Source organism: Podarcis erhardii (assembly GCF_964252035.2).
Source record: "Podarcis erhardii genome assembly, chromosome: 13".
Taxonomy (NCBI): domain Eukaryota; kingdom Metazoa; phylum Chordata; class Lepidosauria; order Squamata; family Lacertidae; genus Podarcis; species Podarcis erhardii.
In genome coordinates this window covers 16,734,224-16,762,027 of record NC_138502.1, presented here as the reverse complement: position 1 = coordinate 16,762,027, position 27,804 = coordinate 16,734,224, and the positions used below count along the sequence as shown (strand labels likewise).

The 27,804-nt window shown below is 45.1% G+C and overlaps 1 protein-coding gene across 4 annotated transcripts in view; it reads right to left on the bottom strand.

The window, feature by feature from the left end:
- Positions 1–1,965: 1,965 nt before the first annotated feature.
- Positions 1,966–27,804, bottom strand: part of KDELR1 (KDEL endoplasmic reticulum protein retention receptor 1) — a 134,521-nt gene continuing 108,682 nt past the window's right edge. For all 4 annotated transcript variants that reach the window (XM_081837509.1, XM_081837508.1, XM_081837511.1 and 1 more), the window contains 5 exons: positions 9,554–9,695; positions 7,715–7,815; positions 6,288–6,446; positions 4,062–4,314; positions 1,966–2,744 (listed from right to left, as the gene is read on the bottom strand). In XM_081837509.1, coding sequence (XP_081693635.1) covers positions 2,710–2,744; positions 4,062–4,314; positions 6,288–6,446; positions 7,715–7,815; positions 9,554–9,644 — 639 coding nt within the window. In that variant the 5' untranslated portion in view covers positions 9,645–9,695 and the 3' untranslated portion in view covers positions 1,966–2,709. The remainder of the gene's footprint in view (positions 2,745–4,061; positions 4,315–6,287; positions 6,447–7,714; positions 7,816–9,553; positions 9,696–27,804) is intronic.

Sequence of the window (27,804 nt, the reverse complement as noted above, 5' to 3'; positions counted from 1 at the left end):
CCACAGCTTCACAAAAGAAGTGGGTGCTCACCCACTCACCATTCCCATTGTCTAGGCTTGCCCAGCTTCTGCAGCACTAGCTGTTAATTTTAGCCCTTTAAAGCCAGGATTAACTGTAAGAATAGTCCCACACTGCTGCTTCTATATGAACTGCACTACTATGGCAGCTGTGCACATGTGTTGTTTTCCAGTCATAAAAAGCCAAAGATATTACAGCTAGGGGAGATAACAAAAAAGGGAGACAATCTGCATGTGCAACTGCCACACATTTTTTTCTCAACTGGATATAGCAAAATGCAGCTATTCTAGCTGCCAGTCCCAGTTTTAAGAAATCAAGGAAATAATGAAAGCAGTGGAGTGACATTTGCCCTCTGCCACCCAGCTAGTGTGCAGCACTTCAGATACAGTCCTTTCCACATTGTACTGGTTCAACACTACTTGTTTAAGCCTTGTGAATGTTAATATATGGACTTGTGTGAACAATTTTAAGCCTGAACCAGACTATAGACAGATACATCCTGAAGTTGTCATCTCCATAGCCATTGTTGCACTTTTGCTAGCTACTGTAATCAAATAGATGCTAGCCACTGAAGGCTGTATCAGTATAGAACCTAATCTAGTAAAGTTTCTCTGTGATTCTGTGAAAGATATAAATGATTAGCTTATATGTGTATGCTGCCACAGACTCAAATTTACCTAGTAATGACTACTGAATGTTTCAAGTAGCTACTAGCTTTCTGTAGCAAGCAACAGCTCCTTAAATATCACAAATATCTGGAAAACAACTGGCTATTTATGATAACCAAAACAGAAACCTAATGACTGCTACTGGATAATCATATTAAAGGTATAGAATTTAAAACATTACTAGTCATTGCCCTATGACTAGTCACTCAAACTATGGCAACTCTTAGGCTTTACTTCTATTTGAAATAGTTTTCTTCCTTTGATGCTGAAAGAAGTTTAAGGGGAAATGACATCTTGCTCCTGTGCATGTCTGCTCAGAACTAATTCCAACTGAGTTCAATAAGACTTACTTCCAGTAAAGTATGCATAGGATTGCAGCATGAGTGCAATTTTTCATATATCTCAATTCAAGAAGAGAAATCATCCATATGTAAAAATCCATCTGCATGTGGGTGCATGTCCTCATCTGCAGAGCTAGAAGAGCTCCCTCCAAGCAACATGAATGACATGTTCACATAGCATTTCCAATAAAGTAGAAAACTTCTCATACCATTACCTGCAAGCCAGTAATTCTAATTATTTTCCAAGCTGCTTTCATACATGAGATTTATAGCATTTTTGCTTAAGACTCTAATCTTTACATATTCATACATGGGAGTAAGCCCCACTGAACTTGGCAAGATTTACTTTTGCATCAGCACACTGTAAATCGGTCTACAATGCAAACTCAGAGCTTAAATTGACTAGAACATGCTTTCAATTTATCTTCCATATTCCATCTCACATTAACATTTACATCTGGCCAGAATAGCATTAGAGAGGCTCAAAGGCCCCTTTTAGTGTCATGTGGAGACACATGACATTTTGATTGGCTAAGATAAAAGGTAATTTTGCTGAGACAGCAGCGTCTTTTGAGAACCAGAGAAAAGTGGCAACTACAGAAAATGTGTTTTATCATAACAAATATTAAGGCTACAATTGTATGCCTGCTAACTTAGAAAGCCCCACTAAACTCAGTTGGTCATATCCAACTAAGCTTTATTTAGAGCAGGCACACTGAAATGAACTAATCAAAGTTAGTCTTTTCCATTAATTTCAATGAATCTATTCTAGTAAAACTTAGTTTGATATAAGCCAATGAGTAGAGAGAGCTTCAAGAGATGGGGGAAAGCAGCCACTGTTTTAACAGAAAGCAGCAATACTGTACAGGAGAATAGTATGGGAAATGAGGATGAATGTACAGGAATGGGAAACACAAAGATTTCAATACAAACAGGCAACAAAACAGATTTCTTTTTATTTAAATTCCCATCCCTCCCACAAAGGCACTAATTAATTGGGATGATGGTTGTTTGTTTTATTTAAAGTAGATGAAGAATTAACCATCAAATAATATTCAAAATGAAGCAAGTGTAAGAATGTATTAGGGTGGTCTTTTCTTGCCAGCAATATTTTTTTAAAATAGAGGAAAAATAATCAGTATCTAAAGAAAATAGACTAAATTTGTAAGTGCTCCTGTTTATCTGGATAGACCCACGGCACTCAGATTTCTTCATAGCTGTGGTCAACCCAAACCCCAAAACATGAGCACAATGTGAAAGGAGGGAGATGTCCAGTTGTTGTTGTTGTTGTAGTTGTTGTTGTTTTAAAAATATTTCCTACCTGTGGCAGTTCATTACCAAAATAGAGTCAGGAGTATAGAAAGTGAGGTCAATGATAAAAAGGGCCCTTGAGAAACCTACCACCTATATATCACCAGGAGTAGTCATAAGCTTGGAGTCCAAGCTGTTGCCCACCTCACTCTTTCTATATCAGTCTCTTGAGCAGAAGGACAATCCATTGTTTTGACCCAAATCACACTCAGGTAAAAGTTCAGGGTGCAAGAAGAGATCAACAGGTGACTTAACTTCGTTGGTAAGAATAAAAAAAGAAAAAAACCCAGAAACTTTGTTTTTAACTTCCTGTGAAGGATTTCCCTCATCCTTCTTGGCCAAAGTATCTTTGTCATGGGCTCAGTGTGAACTATGCCGGCAAACTCAACTTCTTGCCTTTTAGAACTGAAGAAAGAAAAGAGAAAAAGTAATGTATGAGAATTTTGTCTTGCTATAGCTATAGAGCTGTTGAAAGTACAAAAATACAACCACCTCTGGTAAAGGAAAAATACATTTTCAGCAACCTCTCAGGAAAAAAAGGTGCATCAACCAGGAATAGTAATTATAGCCTTGAAATTAAAGTAGCACTATAAAATGCATGGTCACATCTGAAAAGTCTGCTCATTATATACATATAATAAAAATGCAAGTGTCATGCTGCAGTTTGCTTGAACACAGAGCTCTGCAAACTACAGTGTGACGAGAGGTGGTAGATGGGAGGCTAAAATTAGCCAGAGGTAGAGTCAGAAAGTCTGCAGCCCCCACCCAATCAATTGCCCTGCTCCACTGTCTGTTGTAGTAATGCAATTTGTAATACAATAAAACACAACGTAAAAAAAAGAAGCAATAATAATACAATCAAAACCAATATACTTAATGCGATGGATATACAATCTCCTGTCTTCAATCAAAAATCCATGGAGACACTGCAGATCAGAGGGAGGTAGCAGGCTGGGGAACCGTGAGATTTGCAGAAGCAGGAAAAAAATATTTCAGGAAGGGAATCCATAACAGCCCAATGGGACCTACGCATGTGCTCAATGACCACAATATGATGTACATGAAGGGAACAGGACCATTCCACACTGCAATATTTGGTGTGCAAATGTGTGTACACATACACTCAGCCCAAATATACCCTATCATTATCTTTAAAAAACAACAAATGGCTAAATTTTCAACATCCTACAAGATATATTCCAAGTCATTTTAGTTCTTGAGACAGAAAACCCAACAGGCACCCCTACATAAGTAAAAATACCACAGTACACTAAGTAACTGACAACCAGATGCCTGGTAGGCCAATTCACTTGGCAGAGCTGGACCAGATGTGCTCACAGTACTGTATTTGGATAAGTTCCTAGCATTTATACTTCTTCGTGTGGGAAATATTTATTTGTATCATCTCTTCCCAGTTACAAGGAGAAAGAACTAAGAAGCTAATTAATTTGTTGCCTATTTAGAATAAGTAAAGCTTCAATAAGTCTTTCCAAGCTACAGAAGTGGAGGCCTGATACTAGCTGTACAGCACCCTCTAGTGATCTTTAAGACAGCAGCACTGCTCATTCAAGATAAAATATGCATCTTCTTGAGATAGACTCCCAACTCATTGTACTAATTCCACTCCACTCTAGAAGCCTTGAATCCTAGCCTCCCATTTTATCGTATATACACATGATCACATAAAGAAATTAGTTTCCACCCCTGTCATTTCCAAAATACCTTTTGTAATGTAGAGGTAGAAGAAATCACAGTAGAGTATGGTTTGCACCAAGCCAGCCACAATGGCAATGAGGTCGAAGAAGCCCTCAAACTGGTAACGCCAAATCCAGTTGAACAAGTAGAGGGCACGGTAGACACCCAAGGCGAAGAGATAGTGACTTGTGATGGTCTCGGCCTCACCTGTCTTACTGACCATGAAGAGCTGTGGCAAGATAGCCACCGACTCCAGGTAGATGGAGAAAGTCCAGAGAATCTGGAGGCATCCAAGAGAGATACAATATGATTCTAATTTACATATTACTGACAATGAAGCACAGCTCTGGGCCAGTACATAATAACCTCAGAGTTGTGCTGCCATCTCAACATTAGCTTGAGGATTTTAAGAAGGGAAAATTGAGAATTCTAGATGCTGAGAAGTGAATTATTTGGACTTTCTACTATTACACAGCAAGGTTCAGGACAGAAATTAAGGGTATATCTGCCCCAACTCATTTTTACATCATTAGCCACTGGAAATACTGCAACGAGTAGATGCAGCCTGCATTAGATTGCCCGAAACTAGCATTTGCTTTGGGTGTTGTGTGCAAAACCTTGTACCTCACTCGAGATACAAACCACTCCCTAATTCAGAAATAGAGACCAGATATCGCTGGACTCCAACTCCCATCAGTCCCAGCCATCATGGCCAATGGTCAGGGATGATGGGAACTGTAGTCCATCAACATTTGGAGGACAAATATTCTAGTCCTAGCCATTCTGTCCCTCTGCCCTTCCAATTATAGGAAATGTTTTCCTTTTTTTAACAAACTGCATTTCTTTTTTGGCAGAGCAGCATATAGTCTCAGCTACATCACAATCCCATTTGAATGCCATCCACCCCTCACTGGAACAAATTTTGAATAATGAACTTCAGGTTTATTTGTCTGTGCCTAAGCACACAAGTGCAGTTGAACATATTATTTGTTGCTTTAGAAAACAAAACTAAGCCCAATCCTATAATCCTAAAAAGAGAAAACAAATATATAGAGAATTAGTACCGAGACAAAATAAGACAAAGTGCAAGAAGTCAATGCCAACACATAAGATGGAAAGATATCCCATGACATAGGTGCCCCTTGGCCAGAACACTAAATGATGCCAGAAGTTGGTGATCCCTGACTGCTCCCTGTGTAGCTTTGCTCCAGGAAACACTGCACTTTCTCCCACTGCTCAGCTGATCACCTAAGAAGTGGGGGATAGACTAGATTAAAATTAAAAATTGTTGAGCTTTCCTTTTTTAAGGAAACCTCACCCAAAAACAGTGACTTTGGTGCTGTTTCCGCAGCATTCCCCATCACATTGTCATACATCCAATTTAGCAAAATTTCCCCCTTACGCCATTTTACACCCCAAAACCATGACATCAGGAATTTTCCTGACATATGGCAAGCCTAGACTAGAGTGAATTTGGTTGCATAGGGTGAAGGGCTTCAGACGCAGCCATCCTAATGGAGAGAAAGCAGCACCGGGATGGTCACCTCTACATGCCTTTCTCTGCATTTTAAACCCCCTGCCTTCCAAACTTCCGACTGGGAGGCTCAATTATGCTGGGGGGGTAAAATGCACAGGGAGGGACACCCCTGCATACCTTTCATCTCCATGGGTTTGTGCATTTGCGCACACACAACTAGACACTGCTGTATGGATGCGTTACTATGCGGACAGGCGGGACTGAATCTTGCTACGGCCTCGGCCCAGTATACCTGAAGGAGCGTCTCCACCCCCATCGTTCTGCCCGGACGCTGAGGTCCAGTGCTGAGGGCCTTCTGGCGGTTCCCTCATTGCGAGAAGCAAAGTTACAGGGAACCAGGCAGAGGGCCTTCTCGGTAGTGGCGCCCGCCTTGTGGAACGCCCTCCCATCAGATGTCAAAGCGATAAATAACTACCTGACATTCAGAAGACATCTTAAGGCAGCCCTGTTCAGGGAAGTTTTTAATGTGTGATATTTTAGTGTATTTTTGGTTTCTATGGAAGCCGCCCAGAGTGGCTGGGGAAACCCAGCCAGATGGGCGGGGTACAAATAATAAATTATTATTATTATTATTATTGCTACATTTGCCGGCGTGTGGCTCCTACAAACCCCTGCATGCGTGGAGCCAAAAAGATTGCCTTCCCCTGTTTTATGAGACAGCCGTTTGGGGGCTTGGATCTTAGTGCAAAACAAGACCAACCTATACATTAAATTACCTCTAGGGGAGTGAAATCATGATTCACTAGGAAAGCTAACACTGCTGTGGGAACGACCAGGAACTCCACTCGGAAGGTGTCATGGTTGCCATCATAGGTGGCTTTGAATTTGCTATAGATCATCCACACTGTGGCATAGGAGCATGCAATATAAACCACCTATAGGAGACAAAATAGATCAAGAGGGATTACCGAGATCAACTATCACCCCACCACCCCAATTCTTAATGTAAACTACCCCTCCTATAGTCTAATCCTGTTACAGAGAATCCCTAGGAAACCTGTCTTAAAAATTAAATAGTCCCTCTCTTATTTCTAGATTAAAAAGCCCTCTTTAGCATCCAACCAACCTCCCCCATGCACCCCAAATCCCTTATAACAATGTATTTCCCCCCTTTTCCTTAATTCTACTAGCCTCACATTGAAAAGTGGTACACCATGCTTGTAGATCTTCTCAGTATGTTCTGTAACTTACTTTTCAGTACACTTTTTCAAAGTTTTAGTTCACTTTTGCTTTTAACCTTCTGGTATAATAATATGCTGTCGTTAAGCTTGTCCAGAAATATGGGGCAGAAAGACTTCAAAGTCTTAGACTATAATTATTCTGCTTGATGAAGTGCCCTGCAGAACTCAAAAGTTTGCTTCCTCTTATATCAACATTTTACAACTGCATCCTGCACACACATACCTGGAGATAAGCTTCACTGAGCTCAGCAGGACTTACTTCTGAGTACAAAGGCCTGCACATGTCACAGTTGAACAGTGCAACTCTACCTAAAGGTAAAGGTACCCCTGCCCGTACAGGCCAGTCGTGTCCGACTCTAGGGTTGTGCGCCCATTTCACTTAAGAGGCCGGGGGCCAGTGCTGTCCGGAGACACTTTCGGGTCACGTGGCCAGCGTGACGAAGCTGCTCTGGCGAGCCTGCACCAGCGCAGCACACGGAAACGCCGTTTACCTTCCCGCTATAAAGCGGTACCTATTTATCTACTTGCACTTAGGGGTGCTTTCAAACTGCTAGGTGGGCAGGAGCTGGGACCGAAAGACAGGAGCTCACCCCGCCGCGGGGATTCGAACCGCTGACCATGCGATCGGCAAGTCCTAGGCACTGAGGTTTTACCCACAGTGCCACCCGCACCCCGGCGCAACTCTACCTAGTCAGAAGTAAATTGTATTGAGTTCAATGGGGCTTACTCCCAGGTAAGTGGGCACAGAATTGCAGCCCGCCTTATCCTATCTCCTACTACTGTAACTGACTGTGGTGTCAAGGTGTTTCAAGCAGAGTGAGGGGTAGAAGCTGAGAACAAGGCCTTCTCTCCTACCTAAACATTTCCCTTTCTCTCTGATTTATGCTGGACCCACACTTCATCCAAGCCTGTTATGCTCTCCTTCCACCCAGTCCCATCTAACCCACGGTCGAAGCCAGTACCTTCATGGAAGTGTTGTACAAGGAGATGTAGTTGGTGAAGAGGTCTAGGTACCGAGTGGTGAAGACAATGGCAAACAGAATTTGGCTCTTCCCAGAAATCCCTGCACAGAGAAGCACAGGGCAGTGAAACTCACAGATAACCACAAGGGTTCTGTGAAATAACAAACGTTTAAAGTAGCCATGTTCATTCACAATAATTTTACACACACACACACTCAAAAGCAATATAGTAATCAATATATTTATTAGGATCAACTAAAAGATAATGAAGAATTCAGCAAACTCTTCAGGATTTCACCATCGAGCCTCACAACCGCTCAAGCCTCAACACAAAAATACATAGGCATACCACACATAGGCACAGAATAAAAATAATCCAAAAGAGCTACAGAGGCAGGATGGTAGTGTGCTGGGATGCATCTCCGACTGGGCCTAATGCATGATATAATCCACGGCCTTTCCCTGTTCTGCCCAGCAGGAGGAAGTTTCCTATTCAGGCCTGAGGAAATCCACACATGTGCAGGGCCTCTGGCTTCCGTCCACCCAAACCTTTTACTCTCTACAGACCACCCAGACAACTAGAAAACCAGATTCTTCTTTTTCAGGAGGAGGAGACCTAATAAACTTTGCCAGTCTAGTCTGAACTATCTTCCACGTCATCATCCAGCTTCTGTCAAGTTCCATGCAACCAGCTTCTCCCCACTGAATTCCACAAAGGATAAAATTAAAACTTCCACTTTGATTCCCCCTCATTATAGCTTTCTTCCCCACCCCAAAGGCCAATTAACCCATGCCTGGCCAAGATAACTATGCTACTTTGGCAGGCGGAGGTAACCTTTCCTAAAAGCAAGCTTCATATACTATGTTTTAGTTATAAAGCATTGATATAAAAGATGAATGGTAATCTTTTAAAGTACAAGTTGAATTCAACACAGATACATAGATCCTACACATAGAAAAAATTATTCCACAATCAGCCACCAGCTTTAACAAAATCATTTTTTTTTCTGTAAGGAAAACTCCCAAACACATTTAGGAACATAGGAAGCTGCCTTATATGGAGTCAGGGGCATCGTTCAAGAGAAAGCAAACTCACAACATTAGTAAAGTTCCTTAATTACTGAAGTTTATACGAACTCTTAAGATGATATGGAAATGGATGTTTAAATCTATTATCTGAAAACTTTTAAAATGATAAAGGGGGGACATTTTCATATCTTTAAGGTTGCAAAATTTATGCAGTTACCTAAAAGTAATCCTCACTGAGCAACGTGGGGCATGACTTCAAGTAAACATCCATAGACTCAAGTGTCTGTAGTTTGAGAAGGAACTATTTAGCAAAGGAAAGGTTCTGCATTCCTTATGAAAACAGATTTTGTTGTGCATGGTGTTTCAATGTCAGGCAAGAAATAACTTTTCTATTATCAAAACCCAGTATCACATTTTTAAAAATTACATTTCATAAATCTCCAAGTCAGGAAGAAAACAGAATTGCAACAGGACTGTCTTTCAGTTCCTGAAATAGAAAGCTGGAAAAAAATAAAGGGAAATTGCTTAATTTTAATAAACCAATAGCTAAAAAATAAAGCTAAGTTGTCACTATGCAATCCTGTGGCAGGTTACTCAGAAGTAAGCTCCAAAGGGCTTACTCCCTGGTAAACGTGCATACCTCAGGCGTCAAAGGAAAGGAGAGTAAGTAATTGCATGAGTAAATTACAAGCGTAAACTAGTCAATTACAGGTTGTCTCCCATTGTTATGTGATCACTTTCAGGCCGGGAATAAATAACATTTTCCATTCCCACGTAAGAGAGTGAGCAGCGGAACGCCTTCTTTCTTACCAGCACATGATCTTGTCTTCCAGATCTTCAGCAGCAAGATGATTATAGCTAATAGATGAGAGATGTCTCCTAGGAAGCGGAAGACATTCATGGTGTTCCGGGTGTGTTGTGGAGAGATTTGCTTAGCTGCCTAGCGGGAAATCTGCGGAAAGAGTAGACGAATATAACCTTTGGGAGCAGGAGCAGATTCCAGGAGGATGGGGGTGGGTAGTGCGTGATCGGGAGGAAAAGATTCTTTTGTTTTTATTTCTTCTTCCCTTTTGATCTAAGTAAGCTGGCGTGCGTGGATGTAAGGATTCCTGGGAAAGAAGGCCACAAAAGGGGGCGGAGGAAGTCTCGCCACACCCACAGCTGGGCTGGGTTAGGGCAAGCTGGAGGGTTGGGACTCGACTGAAGAAAGCAGCGAGACTTCCAGCTCCTATTTCTGGCTTCCGAGCCGAGGGGCGGAATCACTAGTTTAGTTTAGTTTAGGAAGGTCAGAAGGGTGTTCCAGAGCCTAGAACGGAAACTTCATAATAAACACCAGCAGATAATAGCTTGCATGCATACTGAAACGGGGAGGAGAGTGGACGACACACACACTTTTGGTAATCTCCAGGCATCAGTACTGGTGACGACATGCTTGAGGTGGGAGACGGTTTTGTCTACCCGGGTTCCAGCAACCTCTCCATCGACGCTGAGCTGAACAAGCGTACAGTGGTACCTCGGGTTACATATGCTTCAGGTTGCATATGCTTCAGGTTACACACTCCGCTAACCCAGAAATAGTGCTTCAGGTTAAGAACTTTGCTTCAGGATGAGAACAGAAATCGTGCTCCAGCGGTGCGGCAGCAGCAGGAGGCCCCATTAGCTAAAGTGGTGCTTCAGGTTAAGAACAGTTTCAGGTTAAGTACGGACCTCTGGAACGAATTAAGTACTTCACCCGAGGTACCACTGTATTGGCAAGGGAGCTATGACAATGGCTCGCCTCTCCTAAAGGGTGTGGAAGAATTTGATGCTATTACATCCAATACCAAGATGAAGGTCGACTAGGCTTACTTGTTGAGCATGCTGCTTAATGGAAGTGAGTCGTGCGCCACTTACATGCGACAGGAGCAATGCTTCAACATCTTCCACATGCACTGCGTCAGGAAGATTTTGGCCGTCACATGGCAGGACAGAGTCACAAACAAAGATGTGCTCACATTCTCAGCATGTTTGCGCATCTGTCTCAATGAGGTCTGTGCAGACTTGGTCATGTCCACAAAATGGAAGATGGCAGGATCCCCAAGGACATGTTCTATGGGGAGCTGGCTTCAGGTGCTAGACCACCTTTGCATTACAAAGGTGTCTGCAAACATGATGTAAAGGCTGGTAATATCAATCCCATGCAGACAACTGCAGTGCCTGGAGACCAAAGGAGAAATGACCACTTGGAAGAGCAACAGAGAGAAGAAATGCTGTGGTGTATCTGCAATAGCACAACTGGATGCCTTCATCTGCCCCAGATGCAACAAAACATGTCTCTCCTGTATCATTCTCTACAGCCACAGCATTGTAACTGTCCAGCGGTTTGACTTCACCCCCGAAGGCGGTGGTCTTCTGAGACAGACGGATGCCAACCAACCACCTGACCCACCAGAACAGGGACTGGAAACCTGTTGTGCTCTAGGAGTTGCTAGACTACCACTCCCATCATCCCTCACCATTGGCCATGCTAGCTAAGGATAATAGGAATGGGGAGTCCAACTGGAGAGCTACAGGTCCTGTCCCTGCACTGCAGCCACTTCCCATCCCAGTAATCACAAGAGCTCATTGCAATCCACTCTCCAGAGTTTGTGTTTGGTAGCATTCTGTCTTTCTCGTCCTGTGCTGTGGGGAAGGGGTGGCAGCTCAACTAGGAGAGGGGTACACACTGCAATGTTACTGGGTATGGAGCCTCAAGAAGTCTTTAGGAAGTGGGCAGAAAAATGCTTGGCTCTGGTAGGGGCAGCTGTGCTTCATAGGAGGCCCTGGGCCCAGCAGAGGGCGCTGTTCCTAGCTAGTGGAATTTCTGCAAAAAAACGACAAAGCTCCCCAAAGACCTGCCCTTTCCCCCTCAATTATGATGGCATATTGGTAATAATAAATTAAGCTAGTTTAATTGTCTTGGTGTAGCCAAAACAAAATAAAAAAATTCCTTCCAGTACCACCTTAAAGACCAACTGAGTTAGTTCTTGGTCTTTAAGGTGCTACTGGAAGGAATTTTTTTATTTTGTTTTGACCATGGCAGACCAACACGGCTACCTATCTGTAATTGGTGTAGCCAGTTATTAAGGGTGATGCACACGCGTGCACACATCAGATATGTCTGCATATATCTGTTCCTGTCCTGTTGGATGTAATTTTTGCTGCGCCCTCCCAATTTTCAAATTTAGATAATTGATGTAAAATAGAATAGTAAAAGTGGTTTGGAACAAACAGTTCAGTGAAAATTACAATCATAATCATAATCATATGTATGCAATACAACATATCTACATGTAGTGGGAAGTTGCAGCGAATCATGTCTTCCCACAACATGTGCATATATGTCACATGTTTATTTTATTTTATTTTTTAATTATTTTTTTATTAGGTTTACAAAATACAGAAAGAAAAAGAGAGAAAACAGAGAAAAGAGAAAATACAGAAACTTCAACTTTCCATGATTTTTTAAACAAACCAATTGGACCTCCCCACAACCTTTAAACCCTGCATTCTTTGTAATACAAACTTCAGCAATTTGTTACCTTGTTTCATAACTTATTGTATCTTTCAATTTATCATGTTTCTAGGTTCAAAATGTTATGTCCCAATTCTTGTAAATTTAAATTTAAACATAATAAAATTATTTCATAATTCCACCTCCTAATTCTTGTGCCTTGATTTCCATTCACCTATTTAAAGTTGCGGAAGCTAAGATTTCCTAAATCGTGCATTTCCTTAACATTCATACAGCTTATAGTGTTTTTGCAAATAGTCCTTAAATTTTTTCCAATCCTCTTCCATTGTTTCTTCTCCCAAGTCTCGGATTCTGCCGGTCATTTCAGCTAGCTCCATATAGTCCATCAACTGCGTCTGCCATTCCTCCAGCGTGGGTAAATCTTGTGTCTTCCAATACTTTGCGATAAGAATTCTTGCTGCTGTGGTAGCATACATAAAAAAAGTTCTGTCCTTCTTTAACACTTTCTGGTCCACAATGCCCAGAAGAAAGGCCTCTGGTTTCTTTGGAAAGGTATACCTAAATACCTTTTTTAACTCATTATAGATCATCTCCCAGAAGGCCTTCACTTTTGGACAAGTCCACCAGAGGTGAAAGAATGTCCCTTCCACCTCCTTACATTTCCAACATTTATTATCAGACAGGTGATATATCTTAGCAAGCTTGACTGGGGTCATGTACCACCGGTATACCATTTTCATAATATTTTCCTTCAGGGCATTGCATGCCGTGAATTTCATTCCGGTGTTCCATAACCTTTCCCAGTCCTCAAACATGATGTTATGCCCAATATCCTGTGCCCACTTTATCATGGTGGATTTAACTGTCTCATCCTGTGTATTCCATTTAAGCAGCAAGTTATACATTCTCGAAAGTATCTTATTCTTTGGTTCTAACAGTTCAGTCTCTAATTTCGATTTTTCCACCTGGAACCCAACCTTTTTATCCATTTTAAAAACCTCTTGAATTTGAGCATAGTGCAGCCAATCTCGCACCTTATTTTTCAATTTTTCCAAGCTCTGCAACCTCCAATTGTCTCCAATTTTTTCAATTATTTCCCAATATTTTGGCCAGTAGGCCTCCATGTTAAGTCTTTTACGGGCCTTGGCCTCCACCGGAGATAGCCACCTCGGGGTCTTACCCTCTAATAAGTCTTTATATTTTGTCCAGACCATGAATATTGCTCTTCTGACAATATGATTTTTAAACAATCTATGAACTTTAACCTTGTCGTACCACAAATATGCATGCCACCCAAAAGCATTATCAAACCCTTCCAGATCCAGGACATCAGTGTTCTCCAGCAAAAACCAATCTTTCAACCAGCAGAAGGCTGCAGATTCATAATATAACCTCAAGTCCGGCAGGGCAAACCCCCCTCTTTCTTTCGCATCCGTTAGTATTTTAAACTTTATTCGGGGCTTTTTGCCCTGCCAGACAAACTTAGAAATATCCTTCTGCCATTTTCCAAAACATTCCACTTTGTCCACGATCTGTAGGGCCTGGAACAAAAATAACATTTTCGGCAATACATTCATCTTTATAGCTGCAATTCGACCCAACAAGGAAAGTTTCAATCTTGACCAAATTTCCAAATCTCTTTTGATCATATATGTCACATGTTTAGAATCATAATGCAACCTATGCACACTTCACAGAAATGCCTAGGCAGCAGTGACTCCCATGCAGGAGTTTCATCATTTGTGAAGTGTTCCTCACTGAACAGTGCCAAGCAACGCATCATCAGAGATCTACAACCTCTCCTGGACAATGACAGTTCTCTTTCTCAAGCTCTGGGAGGAAGACCTTTCATTGCCTACAGACAGCCACCCAGTCTTAAACAACTCCTAACCCACAATAATACTACAACCAGACCTAACACGGACACTGGCACCAGAGCCTGCAATAAACCCAGATGCCAACTTTGCTGCCACATACACCCGGACAACACCATTACTGGCCCCAACAACATCACACATACCATCTCGGGACTATTTAATTGCTCATCGTCTAACATTGTGTATGCCATAAAATGCCAACAGTGTCCTTCAGCTCTCTATATTGGACAAACAGGCCAGACCTTACGCCAAAGAATAAACGGACATAAATCGGACATCAGGAATCACAAGACAGAGAAACCAGTAGGAGAACATTTCAATCTCCCAGGACATTCTATACAAGATCTCAAAGTAGCTGTTTTACTACAAAGGAATTTCAGAAATAGACTGGAAAGAGAAGCTGCTGAATTACAACTTATCACCAAACTTAAAACCATGGAGAAACCTGGTCTGAACAAAGACCTTGGATTCTTATCTCATTATACATGACAAAGCCATTTTTCACCTTTTCACCCCTTGCTTTTTCCTGTAAGACCTATTGCAGTCGTTAAGAGTCGTCAACAGGCTCATCACAGCTATCTGCCAATCACCCATTCCCACCACCCTTTTGAGTAATACCCCTCCCCACCTTCTCACTATATAGAAGGGTCTGGAAACTTCTGTTTCAGTGTATCTGAAGAAGTGTGCATGCACACGAAAGCTCATACCAAGAACTGACTTAGTTGGTCTTTAAGGTGCTACTGGAAGAAATTTGTTTTGTTTTGACTATGGCAGACCAACACGGCTACCTATCTGTAACCAGTGCCAAGCAGAGAGGGTACCGCAGGGGGTGTCAGAACAATTACTTAAAACAGAAGGCAGGGGGTGTCAAATTTTGGTGTTGCACAGGACACCACTGAAATTTGAAAGTCCACTGCTGAATCCCACCCCAAAATAATGAGAGTCTGAAAGCACCCCTAAAGAGTGAAAAAGTGGTTTGTCTTTTCTTCATCTGCAGTCTCCTTTGTGGACAAGAGAGGGCAGTGTAACCTCAGGATTGGTATTTAGTCCCTTCCTGTTCACACTGGGTTTTTTGTGTGTGTTTTTTTAAAAACACTTTATCCACAGGTGGACATAACTCCATATCATAGAATCATAGAATCATAGAGTTGGAAGAGACCACAAGGGCCATCGAGTCCAACCCCCTGCCAAGCAGGAAACACCATCAGAGCACTCCTGACATATGGTTGTTTGTCAAGCCTCTGCTTAAAGACCTCCAAAGAAGGAGACTCCACCACACTCCTTGGCAGCAAATTCCACTGTCGAACAGCTCTTACTGTCAGGAAGTTCTTCCTAATGTTTAGGTGGAATCTTCTTTCTTGTAGTTTGGAACCATTGCTCCGTGTCCGCTTCTCTGGAGCAGCAGAAAACAACCTTTCTCCCTCCTCTATGTGACATCCTTTTATATATTTGAACATGGCTATCATATCACCCCTTAACCTCCTCTTCTCCAGGCTAAACATGCCCAGCTCCCTTAGCCGTTCCTCATAAGGCATTGTTTCCAGGCCTTTGACCATTTTGGTTGCCCTCCTCTGGACACGTTCCAGTTTGTCAGTGTCCTTCTTGAACTGTGGTGCCCAGAACTGGACACAGTACTCCAGGTGAGGTCTGACCAGAGCAGAATACAGTGGCACTATTACTTCCCTTGATCTAGATGCTATACTCCTATTGATGCAGCCCAGAATTGCATTGGCTTTTTTAGCTGCCGCGTCACACTGTTGAAGAGTTGAAGAGTGTTTAGGGACATGCTTAAAAGCTTTGTAGACAACTACAGCTGTGGATGATTTCTGCATTTCTCACAGTGCTGTGAGACTTTCTGGCCCAGACTTTCATAAAACAGGCAGCTAGGATAAGTCTGCTCTGAATCCAGCGAGCGTTTTCTTCCTCCCCAGTTTGTACTGTCAGGTTTGTGGCTGCTGAGTCTGGATTTGACAAGACCCTGCCTAACTTGTGGCATCTCACTAAAGTGCTGTGGCTCCACGTTTGATCAGTTCTACCCCAGCGAATTGGGGCAAATCTTTCACCAAGCCAGGCCACTGATCCATCTAGCTCAGTCTTGTGCTAACTGCCAGTTGCTTGTTGGGATTTCTGAGAGCAGGGTCTTTCCCAGCCCTACCCAGAGCTGCCAGACATCAATGGGACTAGGACATTTTATATTCAATGTGTTTCTTCTATCGCTGAGCTACAGCTATTTCCCTCCCTGGGCCCCCAATTGCTTCCCTTGCTTTCTTCAGAGGCGCCCGTCTGACCAATAGTCTGTGCCTCTGGTTTTCCATTCAGGAAGAATGTATTAAAGGTCTGAGTGCGAGTTGTGGTAACCAGGCTTGTAGTTAGCTGAAGCGGGAGTCATCTGGTCTGCATGCAGATTCAGATTTGTCTTCTCCAGAGAAAGGGTGGCATGTTTTGTGGCCTCCAGCTTGTTTGAATCCTGACAATCCCATCTTTCTTTTTTGAAGAGACAACATGATTCTAATCGGGCTGTTGAAGCATTCAGGCAAATCAAAAGACTCAGGAACACAAATCTCTATTCATATGAGGACAATTCACATTAAAAGCGTCCTTTTTTCTCTTTTTTCATTTAGAGGGTTGCAAAGAAATCTCCAGAGAATGGGATGGTGCCCTCCCTCCCCGCTGTTTCCCCTGTCCAAGTTACTGACCTATGGCCGCCTTACATCTTTTTTCTCGCTGTTCAACTTATGCTATTTCCAAGATTAGCATAGAATAAGCACAGCACCCCTGTTGACTGCTGCTTGGCACCTGCCACATCCACATAAACTGTATGAAAATGATATGCATTTAAAATGTGCTATTAGCAGTGGCTTTCCAGCTCACGGCATGTTGTTTTCCATCTGGTCCTCAGAGGTGAACAAACAAACCAATTCCACCCTTCCTGTGGAACTGCACAAGGGGGAGAAAGCTTGGAATGGGGGAAAGCCAAGAAGCCTAGCTCCAGAGAAACCCTGTCCCATCTATAGATTAATTAACAAAATGCTATCCTTCCCCTTCTGATCATCCAAAGAGCCAGGCACACCCCCCCTTTGTGCCTCCTCCTGCCATTCCCCCTCCCCATGTTCCGACTCAGTAGACTGCAGACTCTTGCATGGCCAACCCCCAACTCTCCCCTCACTGTATAGCTCGCTAGGTTCTTCCAGTGAACCCAAAAATCCTGCTTCCCAGGGCATAATAGTTATTCTGGCCTCATTCGTGAGGAGCAGAGCGTATCCGAAAAAGCAATTAACAAAGTATTTAAAAAGCAGGGAGACATGAATTTTACTAGGCAGCAACTGCCAATGGCAACCACCATGGGGTGGGGAAGAGGAATAAATGAATCACTCTCTTTCCCATTCACTGCCACAGAGACCCCCAAGGCCAGATGGTACCACTTTCCTCCTCATATAGGGGCAATAAACATAATGGGCTTTCCTTCCCTTCCTCGGGAGCCAGCTTCCACCTCCCAGGAAATGTCGCTGCCAGGTGGGGGTGGAAGAGGAGCACACACCATTTGGAGGGAGGGAGAATTCAGGACCTTCAGGGGCTTATGAGGGCTGCCTTCTGCATTAAAGCAAGGGATGCCTGGAATCAAAATATGAGGGGTTTTCTGGGATTGAGTCAAATTTGGTGGGCCAAAGCAGGGGAATTTTGGGTGCTGGACTTCCAGGATTTATCTTGTGACAGGGCTCAGCCAAGCCTCAGCCCTAGAGCCTGCTTTCAATGCAAGGTCCATCCTGGAAGAGTGAACAATAGAGAAAAGGGCCTCTAAATGTGCCCAGGGTGTCTTCCCTAAATCCTGAGCAAATGCAGCCTGCCTTTACACAGCCTGCCTCAAGAAGTGAGGCTTCTGGGGAAGATAAAAGTGCTGAGGCTCAAGTCATGTCAGGTTAAAAAGAAAAAACCTGAAGGCATGCAGGTGAGAGCATGTCATTTGGATCAGCTGGAAGCCTGGAATTCCTGAGTGGAGAGGACAAATCAAAACAAAGAAGTCAAGCGATGCACACATCAGGAACAAAGTCGATCCAGATAGGTTTGAGTAGTGTAACGTTTCATTACACTTCCAGGTGTCGTCTGGGATGTACAATTTCTAGCCTCCACCCTGGTTGTAGGCCTGGCTTTTTTGATGGCTGTTGCACCGGCGGCTGCTGTGGCAGTTTTAATTGCGTTGGAATGATTAGGGGGCTCAAGTGAGAATTTTGCACATCTTCTGTAACATGATGTTCCCACATCTACAAAGAACACACTGTTCCTGCACAAGCTCCCATACTGGAGCTGGAGAGAGAGAGCATGAGAGAGACGGAAGAGGAGTGGGGTGCAGGGAGAGAGAGAGACTGAGGAAAAATGTGTATGCAGAAATCTCTGGATTCAAGCACCTGTGTGAATGGGGAGCACCTGGCAAATGTGTATGAAAACACGTGCAGATTAGTATATTTCTCTTCACACTGTATACACACCTGCTTGTGTTTTGTTTGCCCTGGGTGAAATCGAGAGCCTAGAAACATGCTTTCATATTAACTGTATAATGTGTGTATCACAAACCTGTGGATTGTTCTGGTGAGCGTTTGCTTGTGAAAAAGTCATATCTGCAAGCAAATGTTTGTGCACAGAATGGAAATAATAATAATAATAATAATAAATTTTATTTATATCCCGCCCTCCCCAGCCGAAGCCGGGCTCAGGGCGGCTAACAACACTAAAACAGTACAACATTATAAAACATTATAAAAATGGATTAAAATGAATTAAAATCAAAATTGATGGCAACCATAAACTAAAGTTTTGTAAAGATTGCCAGAGGAGGGAGTCAGGCTGCGCCCTGACCAAAGGCCAGGTGGAACAGCTCTGTCTTGCAGGCCCTGTGGAAAGATGTCAAGTCCTGCAGGGCCCTTGTCTCTTGTGAGAGAGCGTTCCACCAGGTTGGAGCCGCAGCCGAAAAAGCCCTGGCTCTAGTTGAGGCCAGCCTAACCTCTCTGTGGCTTGGGACCTTCAAGATGTTTTTATTTGAAGATCGTAAGTTCCTCTGTGGGGCATACCAGGAGAGGCGGTCCCGTAGGTACGAGGGCCCTAGGCCGTATAGGGCTTTGAAGGTTAAAACCAGCACCTTAAACCTGATCCTGTACTCCACCGGGAGCCAGTGCAGCTGGTATAGCACCGGATGAATGTGATCTCTAAGCGAAGACCCCGTAAGGAGTCTCGCTGCAGCATTTTGCACCCGCTGGAGTTTCTGGGTCAGTCTCAAGGGCAGCCCCACGTAGAGCGAGTTACAATAATCCAGTCTGGAGGTGACCGTCGCGTGGATCACAGTGGCTAGGTCAGGGCGTGAGAGGTAAGGAGCCAACTGCTTGGCTTGGCGGAGATGAAAGAATGCCGCCTTTGTTATAGCTGCAATCTGCGCCTCCATGGAGAGGGAGGTATCGAAGATTACACCCAAACTCTTAACGGACGGTGCTGGCACTAATTGCACCCCCGCAAGAGATGGGAGTTGCCCCCTCAGCCCCCTGTCGTCCCGTCCCAGCCAGAGGACCTCTGTCTTCGAAGGATTTAACTTCAGCCGGCTCCCACGTAACCATCCAGCCACAGCCTCCAAGCATCTGATCAGTGTGTCTGGGGCAGAGTCCGGGTGGCCGTCCATCAACAGATAGAGTTGGGTGTCATCAGCATACTGATGGCAGCCCAGCCCAAAACTCCGGACAAGCTGGGCGAGGGGGCGCATAAAGATGTTAAAAAGCATTGGGGAGAGTACTGCACCCTGGGGCACACCACACACCAAGGAGTGGCGGGATGACAATTCCCCCCCAAGTGCCACCCTCTGTCCCCGACCGGAGAGAAACGAGCGCAGCCATTGAAGGACTGTGCCCTGGATCCCCACGTCGGCAAGGCGGTGGTCCAGGAGTTCGTGATCGACCATGTCGAAGGCTGCTGACAGGTCTAGAAGAATCAGCAGCCCCGACCCGCCTCGATCCAGCTGCCTGCGGAGATCATCTGTTAGGGCGACCAGAGCCGTCTCAGTCCCATGACCAGCGCGGAAGCCGGACTGGAATGGATCCAGAGCCGATGTTTCATCCAGAAACCTACCAAGCTGTTCAGCAACCGCTCTCTCAATCACCTTACCCAGGAATGGAAGATTCGAAACCAGGCGGTAATTGGATAGATCTAAGGGATCTAATGATGTTTTCTTTAAGAGCGGGCGCACCACTGCCTCCTTCAGTTCCCCTGGGAATGTCCCGGTGCCAAGGGACAGATTGATGATATCCCCCAGGGGGGCCCGCACCTCGTCTGGACACGCTCTAATCAGCCAGGACGGGCACGGGTCGAGAGGACATGTGGTGGGCTTTCCAGCTCGGAGGAGTCTGTCCACATCGGCTGGGGATATCCGGTCAAAGTGGTCCAATACTGAACCCGAGGGCAGTCGAGGGGCCTCCAGTTCCTTTATTGTATCCAAATTGGCAGGGAGGTCATGGCGGAGCAACAAGACCTTCTCCGCAAAAAAGCTCGCAAATGCCTCACAGCTGTGTGTCAAATTGTTATTTAAATTTGGCTGTCCTTCGAGGGACGTTAAAGACCGAATTATACTAAATAATTGCGCCGGGCGAGAGCTAGCGGATGCAATGGAGGCCGAGAAGACAGACTTCTTAGCGGCCTTCACTGCCATCTCATAGGTTTTCATAAAAACCCTATAAGATGTTCTTGAGGCTCCGTCACGGGCACCCCGCCATACTCGCTCTAGCCGTCTGAGGTCCCGCTTCATTTTCCGGAGCTCCTCGGTAAACCAGGGAGCCCGGTTTCTGCGGGGTCGCAGAGGGCGCTTAGGTGCGATCTCATTGATGGCTGCCAGGAGCTGGGTATTCCAGGCCTCAACAAGCTCAGTCAATGAGTCGCCAGGGGGAGAAAGGTCCCGCAAGGCTTGACGGAATCTATCAGGGTCCATCAGCCTTTGCGGGTGAGCCCAAATTGGCTCGCCACCCAAGCAGGGTGGGGGTGGAACGTCAATCCTGGCTTTCAGGGCATAGTGATCAGACCATGGCACCTTCATCGAAGGAAACATGATCACATCTATACCGATGCCAAAGATCAGATCCAGCGTGTGGCCTGCTTGATGTGTGGGGCCCGAAACAAACTGGGAGAGCCCTAGTGTCGCCATGGAAGACACCAGGTCCAGAGCCTGCGAGGAGGGAGTGGCATCAGCATGGATGTTGAAGTCCCCCAATACCAATAGGTTAGGGAACTCCAAGGCCCAGCCGGCCACCGCCTCCAGCAGGCCTGACAGGGTGGCTGCTGGTGCGCTGGGTGGCCGGTACACCAGCCAGACAGCCAAGCTCACCTCGGAGCCCCACACTAGGCCAACACATTCAATGCCGGGGATCGATGGCGATGGTAGAGCCCTGAAAGGACAATCTTCCCGGATTAATAACGCCACCCCTCCCCCCCGGCCCACAGTCCGCGACTGGTGGAGGACGGAGAAACCCGGGGGCGCCATCTCTCGTAAGGTAACAGTATCCCCTTCGCGCACCCAGGTCTCAGTCACACATGCCAGGTCAACCCCCTGCGAGGTGAAGAAATCTCGCAGGGTGGCGGTTTTGTTGCCTATAGACCTGGCATTGCACAACACCAGTGACGGAGGTGAGTAATCCTTGCTCACCCTACCCTCGTCTCTCGGGATGGGGCGCAGATTGGAAGGGGTACGAGCATATCCGTATCTCGATCCCCTTCGCCTATGACATCTGCCCCCACCGCCATACCTCCCTTGCCCCTCCACAGTAGGAATCCCAAGCCTCAGGCTCGCCTCCATTTACAGAATATAAAAGCAAACAAACAAAAACAATTATGCGAAAATAAAGCCAATCCCCACCCCACTCCACAACCACCCCACCCCAACCCAAAATAGACCAAAACAAAATAAAAATACATGGATAAAAATCACCGCTTATGGTGGTACAACAAAGCAAAACAAAACAAAAAACCCACACAGTTTAAAACATATAAAAACACTTCAAACAACCGCTGCCGCAGCACCAATGTCCCCAAAGGTGCGGCAGTGATGAGCGTAGGCCCCGCCCCAAGGCCTGATGGAGAGTGGGCCTGCAGGGGGAAGCCCTCCCCACACGCACGGCGAAGCGGCAGCAGTGGTGTTCCGAGGCCTCCTTGAAGCCTTATATGCTGAGGTGGAGTCTGGGGCCCGTCCCCAGGCCCAAGATGGAGAATGGGCTAGCAGGGGGAAGCCCTCCCCACACGCACGGCAAAGCGGCAGCAGTGGTGTTCCGAGGCCTCCTTGAAGCCTTATATGCTGAGGTGGAGTCTGGGGCCCGCCCCCAGGCCCAAGGTGGAGAATGGGCTTGCAGGGGGAGCGGTCCTCCCCAAGACTCACCGGCAAAGCGGCAGCAGCAGTGTCCCGGGCCTACTTGGAGTCTTTTATGCTGAGGTGGAGTCTGGGGCCCGTCCCCAAGCCCAAGATGGAGAATGGGCTAGCAGGGGGAAGCCCTCCCCACACGCACGGCAAAGCGTATGATTGTGTAGCTCTTGGTGGTAATCCCACAAGAGAATTCTTCTTACATTTTCAGCTGGGAGCTTTTTAGTTCTGAAAAAAGGAAGGTGGGGTAGGACATGAGAGAAATTCATAAAATTATTAACTGTGCAGAGAGGAGGAAATTCTTTCTTAAGAACAGAATTCAAGATCACCCAGTAAAACTGTTCAGAAATTGGTTCAAGATTGGTGCCAGGACATCCTTTTTCAAACAGCTCATATTTCACCTATGAAGTTCACTACCATATGAGGCAGCAATGACTGCTACCTTAGGGTGCTCTAACAAAAAGTCCGATTAGACAAATAAGTGGCTTTTAGGGCCAGCAACAGCTTATTTGTCATGGCAGTGAAATGGAACCTCCATATATAAAGTATACCTCAGAAGAACAGGGGTTGGTGACATCAGAGAGGAAAGCCACTGCCTTCATGTCCTTCATTGTGAGCACCCAGCAGCCTTTGGCTTGCCTGCTACTGGAAGCAGGATGCTAAACAGAAAGGATGCTGGTTTGATTCAGCCGGGCTATTCTCCTCCTAGGATTGGGGCATATTCAGCCCTCAATATATACACACCTGAAAATGTAAAAATAAATAAATATGTGTGTGTGACTGTGTGTGTGTGTTTCCGTATCAACATTAATTTCCCCCAGAGGTGTCTTTTTAAATGAGTGGCTTAGTTTTACACCTGTGTGTCAGTAGATATTTATCACAGCATGTACATATGTGTTGAATGGGTGGATCTGTATGCCTGCACAGCATCTTAGACACCCACCTTCTTAGACACCGATCTGCAGTCTTAGGCACACCACCAGTCTCAGCCAATTCCAGTGTTAAGACACCCCACTTCCCCTCTCTTAATGACTCTCCACTACCTCCACTTTAAACCACTAGAATATTCTACCATGCTGTCAACCATGATTCTAATGTGGGCTTTTTCTCTTTGTCTGTAAAAGAATACATATGGGAGGGAAACACCCAAGTGGGGTGTGTGTGGAAATGGTACGTTAGAATACAGAGAATCCACAGGGAATTTCCAGGAAAGATCTGTGAGCAAACACAAGCAGGAATTGTGTCTCCTACTCATGAATTTTGCCTGCCAAATGTACTTGAATTTAAAAATCTGATGTAAAAGTATCTGTGCTCCTGCTGGCCCCTGATCATGAATTTTTCCTTCATGTGGATTTTTAATTCTGATGTCAGGCTCTTCCTTGCCCCCACCCCCACCCCGAATGCTCAGAACCTCAGTTCCCAACACCCCCCTGTTGCTCTAGTCCCCTGTCACCTCACTGCTCCCACTTAGAGAACCCAGGAGTCCTGCCCTCCTTCCCTATGCTATCCCATTAGCCCCCATTCCTTTCCCTGAAGGGAGGACAGATCTCTCTCATTAAAGGCAGCTGGAATCCTGGTGCTGGACATTTTCATTCTCTCTTGTGTCTATTTTTCTCTCTCTTTCTTCCTCATTCCCTTGTTCCCTGCCAGCAAAAGTCGAGTGTCATGAATAGAGAAGGGTTCCTTTGTTCCTCTGAGCTGTTCTGCTTTCCCACTGCTGCTAGAAGGACTCAGCCAAAATGCTCCCCCTTTTGTGGTATCTGTGTTTCAAACTTCCCAACCCCAATTCTATGGTTGCAGCAGAAGCCGTGCGCTGTGGAAGAAGAAGAAGTGGGGCAAGGGGACACAAATGGGAGAGGAACAGGCAGGCATCTCTCAACAACCTGGAGGTAGCTGCATCTTAGCTCAGTGGTGGAGCATCTTCCTTGCATGCAGAAGGTCCCAGGTTCAATTGCCGCCATCTCCAGGTTAGGGCTGGGAGAGAGCCACTGCCAGTCAACTTGGACAACATTGAACTAGATGTGCAAATCGTTTGGCTCAGTATAAGGAAGCTAGAGGGGGGAAATCCCTGGAGAAATAGCTGATCCCAGCAAAAGCTGCATCAAGGAATGAGGGTGACACCTCCATACTGTTGTGAGTTTGGGGAATTCCACATGTTTTAATTAGCCAGGCAAGGGCCATAATGGCCCCTGGGTATGGGTCCTTAGTGTAATAAGGGAGGTTGCTCTGTGCCAGAGGGCAAATGGGTGCCCCCCCTCACCTGGCTGGGAGTGAGGAAGACAAAGGCAGAGTTGAGTATGTGAGCTGGGCTAGAGGCCTGGGAGTGAGGGCCATGCTTGATTTCTGCTTGAATCCAAGGCTGTGATGATGCGAGAAGCAAGATCTCCTGCGCTGTTAATGCTGTGAGCCCCTCCATCATAGACTCAGGTTGTATACATGTGTATATAAACCATATACCCTAAAGACAGTCTCTGCTGTCCCTCATTCCAAGGAAACCAAACCCTGGGTAGACCCCTGGAACCTTGCACCGCTTGGAGACTAGGGTGGCGTGCAAACTATAAACAGCTGCCCCAGCCTGTCAACAAAAGCTTCTGGGTTCAGTGAGTATTTGGCTATAGGGACTGGACTGGAGCCAAGCAAGGCTTGGTGCTAGAGAGGAGGCGATAGGTGAGTTTCACAGCTTGTAGGTTTGGGTGAAGGGAAGGGAAGCAAAGGTTGGGTTGTTTTGGTTTTTTTTAAAGTTTTTAGGAAAAAGCATTAAGATGGTAACTTTATGTAAACATAAATTGCTCCCAACCCTGTATTGATTGGATTGCTGTTTATCCTACTCACTATTCCAAAGCAGTGGATCCAAAGTTCAAAATATATTCCAATCTCAGGTTAGGGTACATGTATTTAGCAAACTCAAACAGCGATATGTGAATTATCTGAAAGGAACACCATCTGCACATAGACACAGATATGCTCTCCTCCCAAAACAGATGAGGAATACTTTCCTCCTCTGAATAATTACTATACTGCACCAAAATTGTGCCACTTTTTATAGCATGCTGCTTCTGTTAACATGCCAAAAGAGTGGCATCTTGATTTAGGAAGTAGAGAGGTCTCCCACATCCACCCCTTTTATTCCATATGAAGAGTTAACACTGGAGTTTTGAGCATCTCTGGTACACAAGGGCTCTGTTCCAATGCAAGGGAGCTATTTTTATTTATCCTTACCATTATTTATGGCATTTATATACCACCCTTCTTTTCATAAGAGCCCAGGTTAGGCTGGATCCCCCAAGTTCCCTTCCACCCCACACATTTTATGAGTCAAGATATCAAACAGCTACAACCAGTAGGAAAGTTTTAGAGGAATAAATTTGTAGTCTGAGCCACAAGATGAGTAGAGACAGAGGAGGACTTCCAAGTTTGATACTCTTTCAGAATCTCAGGGGGCAAAAGCGATGGAAACTCGGGAAATCAGAGACCTGGATTATTTCAAAAGGACTCGCTTTTATTCATATTTGCTAAAGCAATATTGGCTGTTGCAAAGTTCTGGAAAGCCCCCATCTCCAATATGTTTGAAACCTGATACCAACAGATTTGGTTTTTAGCTTTAATTAAACAACTGGCCGTACATAGAACTACACAAATACAGAACACCTGGATTGACAACTTCAATATGTATTAGTCTGGTTTTATGCGGCCACTAAAGAACACAACCAACCACTCTCATGGGCGTAGCCAGGATTTTGTGAGGGGGCAGAACCAACATGACTGGTCAGTTGGTTAATTAGTTCTATTGTTTCACTTGATGGGGGGGCAGCTGCCCCCCCGCCTCCCTTGGCTAGGCCCATGAACACTGTCGACACATGGATTGCTATGGCAAGACGCCTTGAGATATCAGATATTTTCAAAATCTGATCATTTCACATAGAAAACAGTTTTTGCACTGAGTGGGAGTTGTGATTTCTTTGTTAGTGTTGTTTTTGTTTTGTTATGGTATATACAAAAATAAACAAAACACATATTTAAAGAACCATAGACAGCAAGCTCTATAGGGCAGGGACCTATTTATGTTTCACATTGATAGTCATATAATAATTCAGCTATTGACTAGCAGCCTGCCATGAAATGATTTTGAAAGGAAACTGTGACCCAGAAATTACTATATTCAATTTTCAGTGGAGGATTTTGGGGTGGAAACTGTGTCAAAAAGGAAACAGGGATCAATGAGAACAAGAAGTGGGCCATTCTAGCACTCCACAGAAAATTCCAAAGGGCAATTGCTCTCCAGGCCTGGAAGCGTGGGGGGAGGGGGAAGAGGCACCCAAAGAGATTTTGCAACTAGAGTGAGTTACTGGGTAGAACAGACCTGAGTTCCAGTAAAATTCCCCCAGGGTGTATGATATGGGTGAATTTTGCATGGCACCCATGACTCTCTGATCAACTCACCTGGGTCCAAAGAAGAATGTTTGCTCCCAGGTCAAGATGGTCAGGGAAGCTGAAGGTGTGTGCGCCTTCTCTTAGTGTGTGTTTTGGCTCACTAGCTTGATTCACCTGGGGCTCTCCTGCAAGCACATTGGCAAGTGGTAAGAAATCTCCCCTCCTCCCTTACTCTTTGCTGCAGCCTGAATTATATGGATGAATCTTGGAGGACTGAAGGGTAGAGCTCAGCTGGTAGAGCACGAGACTCTTAATCTAAGGCCCATGGGTTACAGTCCCACGTTGGGCGAACGACTCCTGCATTGCAGGGTGTTGGACTAGATTACCCTCGTGGTCTCTTCCAGCTTTCCAATTCTACGAATGATGTGTGTGCATGCATGTGGGGAGGGGAGGGTTGCATTTCAAGAGTCTTTGCTCCCCACTATCTTCTTGATCCTTAGGGGGCAGGTGCTGAATCACATTACAAATCGCAGGTGGGAAGAGCTTAGAACAGTTTTGTGTCTGTAGTGCTGACTGGGTTGTGAAAAGGGATGGCGCATTTCTCTTGGGCAGAGCCAGGGAAGCTGATGGCTTGGAGGAAAGTCCACAGCTCAGTGGTGGAGCAGTGCAGAATGTCCCACGTTCAATCTCTGGCATTTCCAAGGAGGGAAATACTGGGAAAGACTTCTGTCGGATTCTGAAACCCTGGAGAGTCAACGGCAGAGCCATGTTCCTTGCAACCCACCATGAGTCTTTGAAATATGGCGGGTTATAAATCCACTTAAATGACAGCAGGGCTTCCCCACCTTCCAACTGTTACCGCCAAAAGATCCAACACCAAACAGGATTCTTTTGCTCCCTCCCCAACTTGGACTAAAGCTGCCTTTGTTCTCAAATGGCTTCC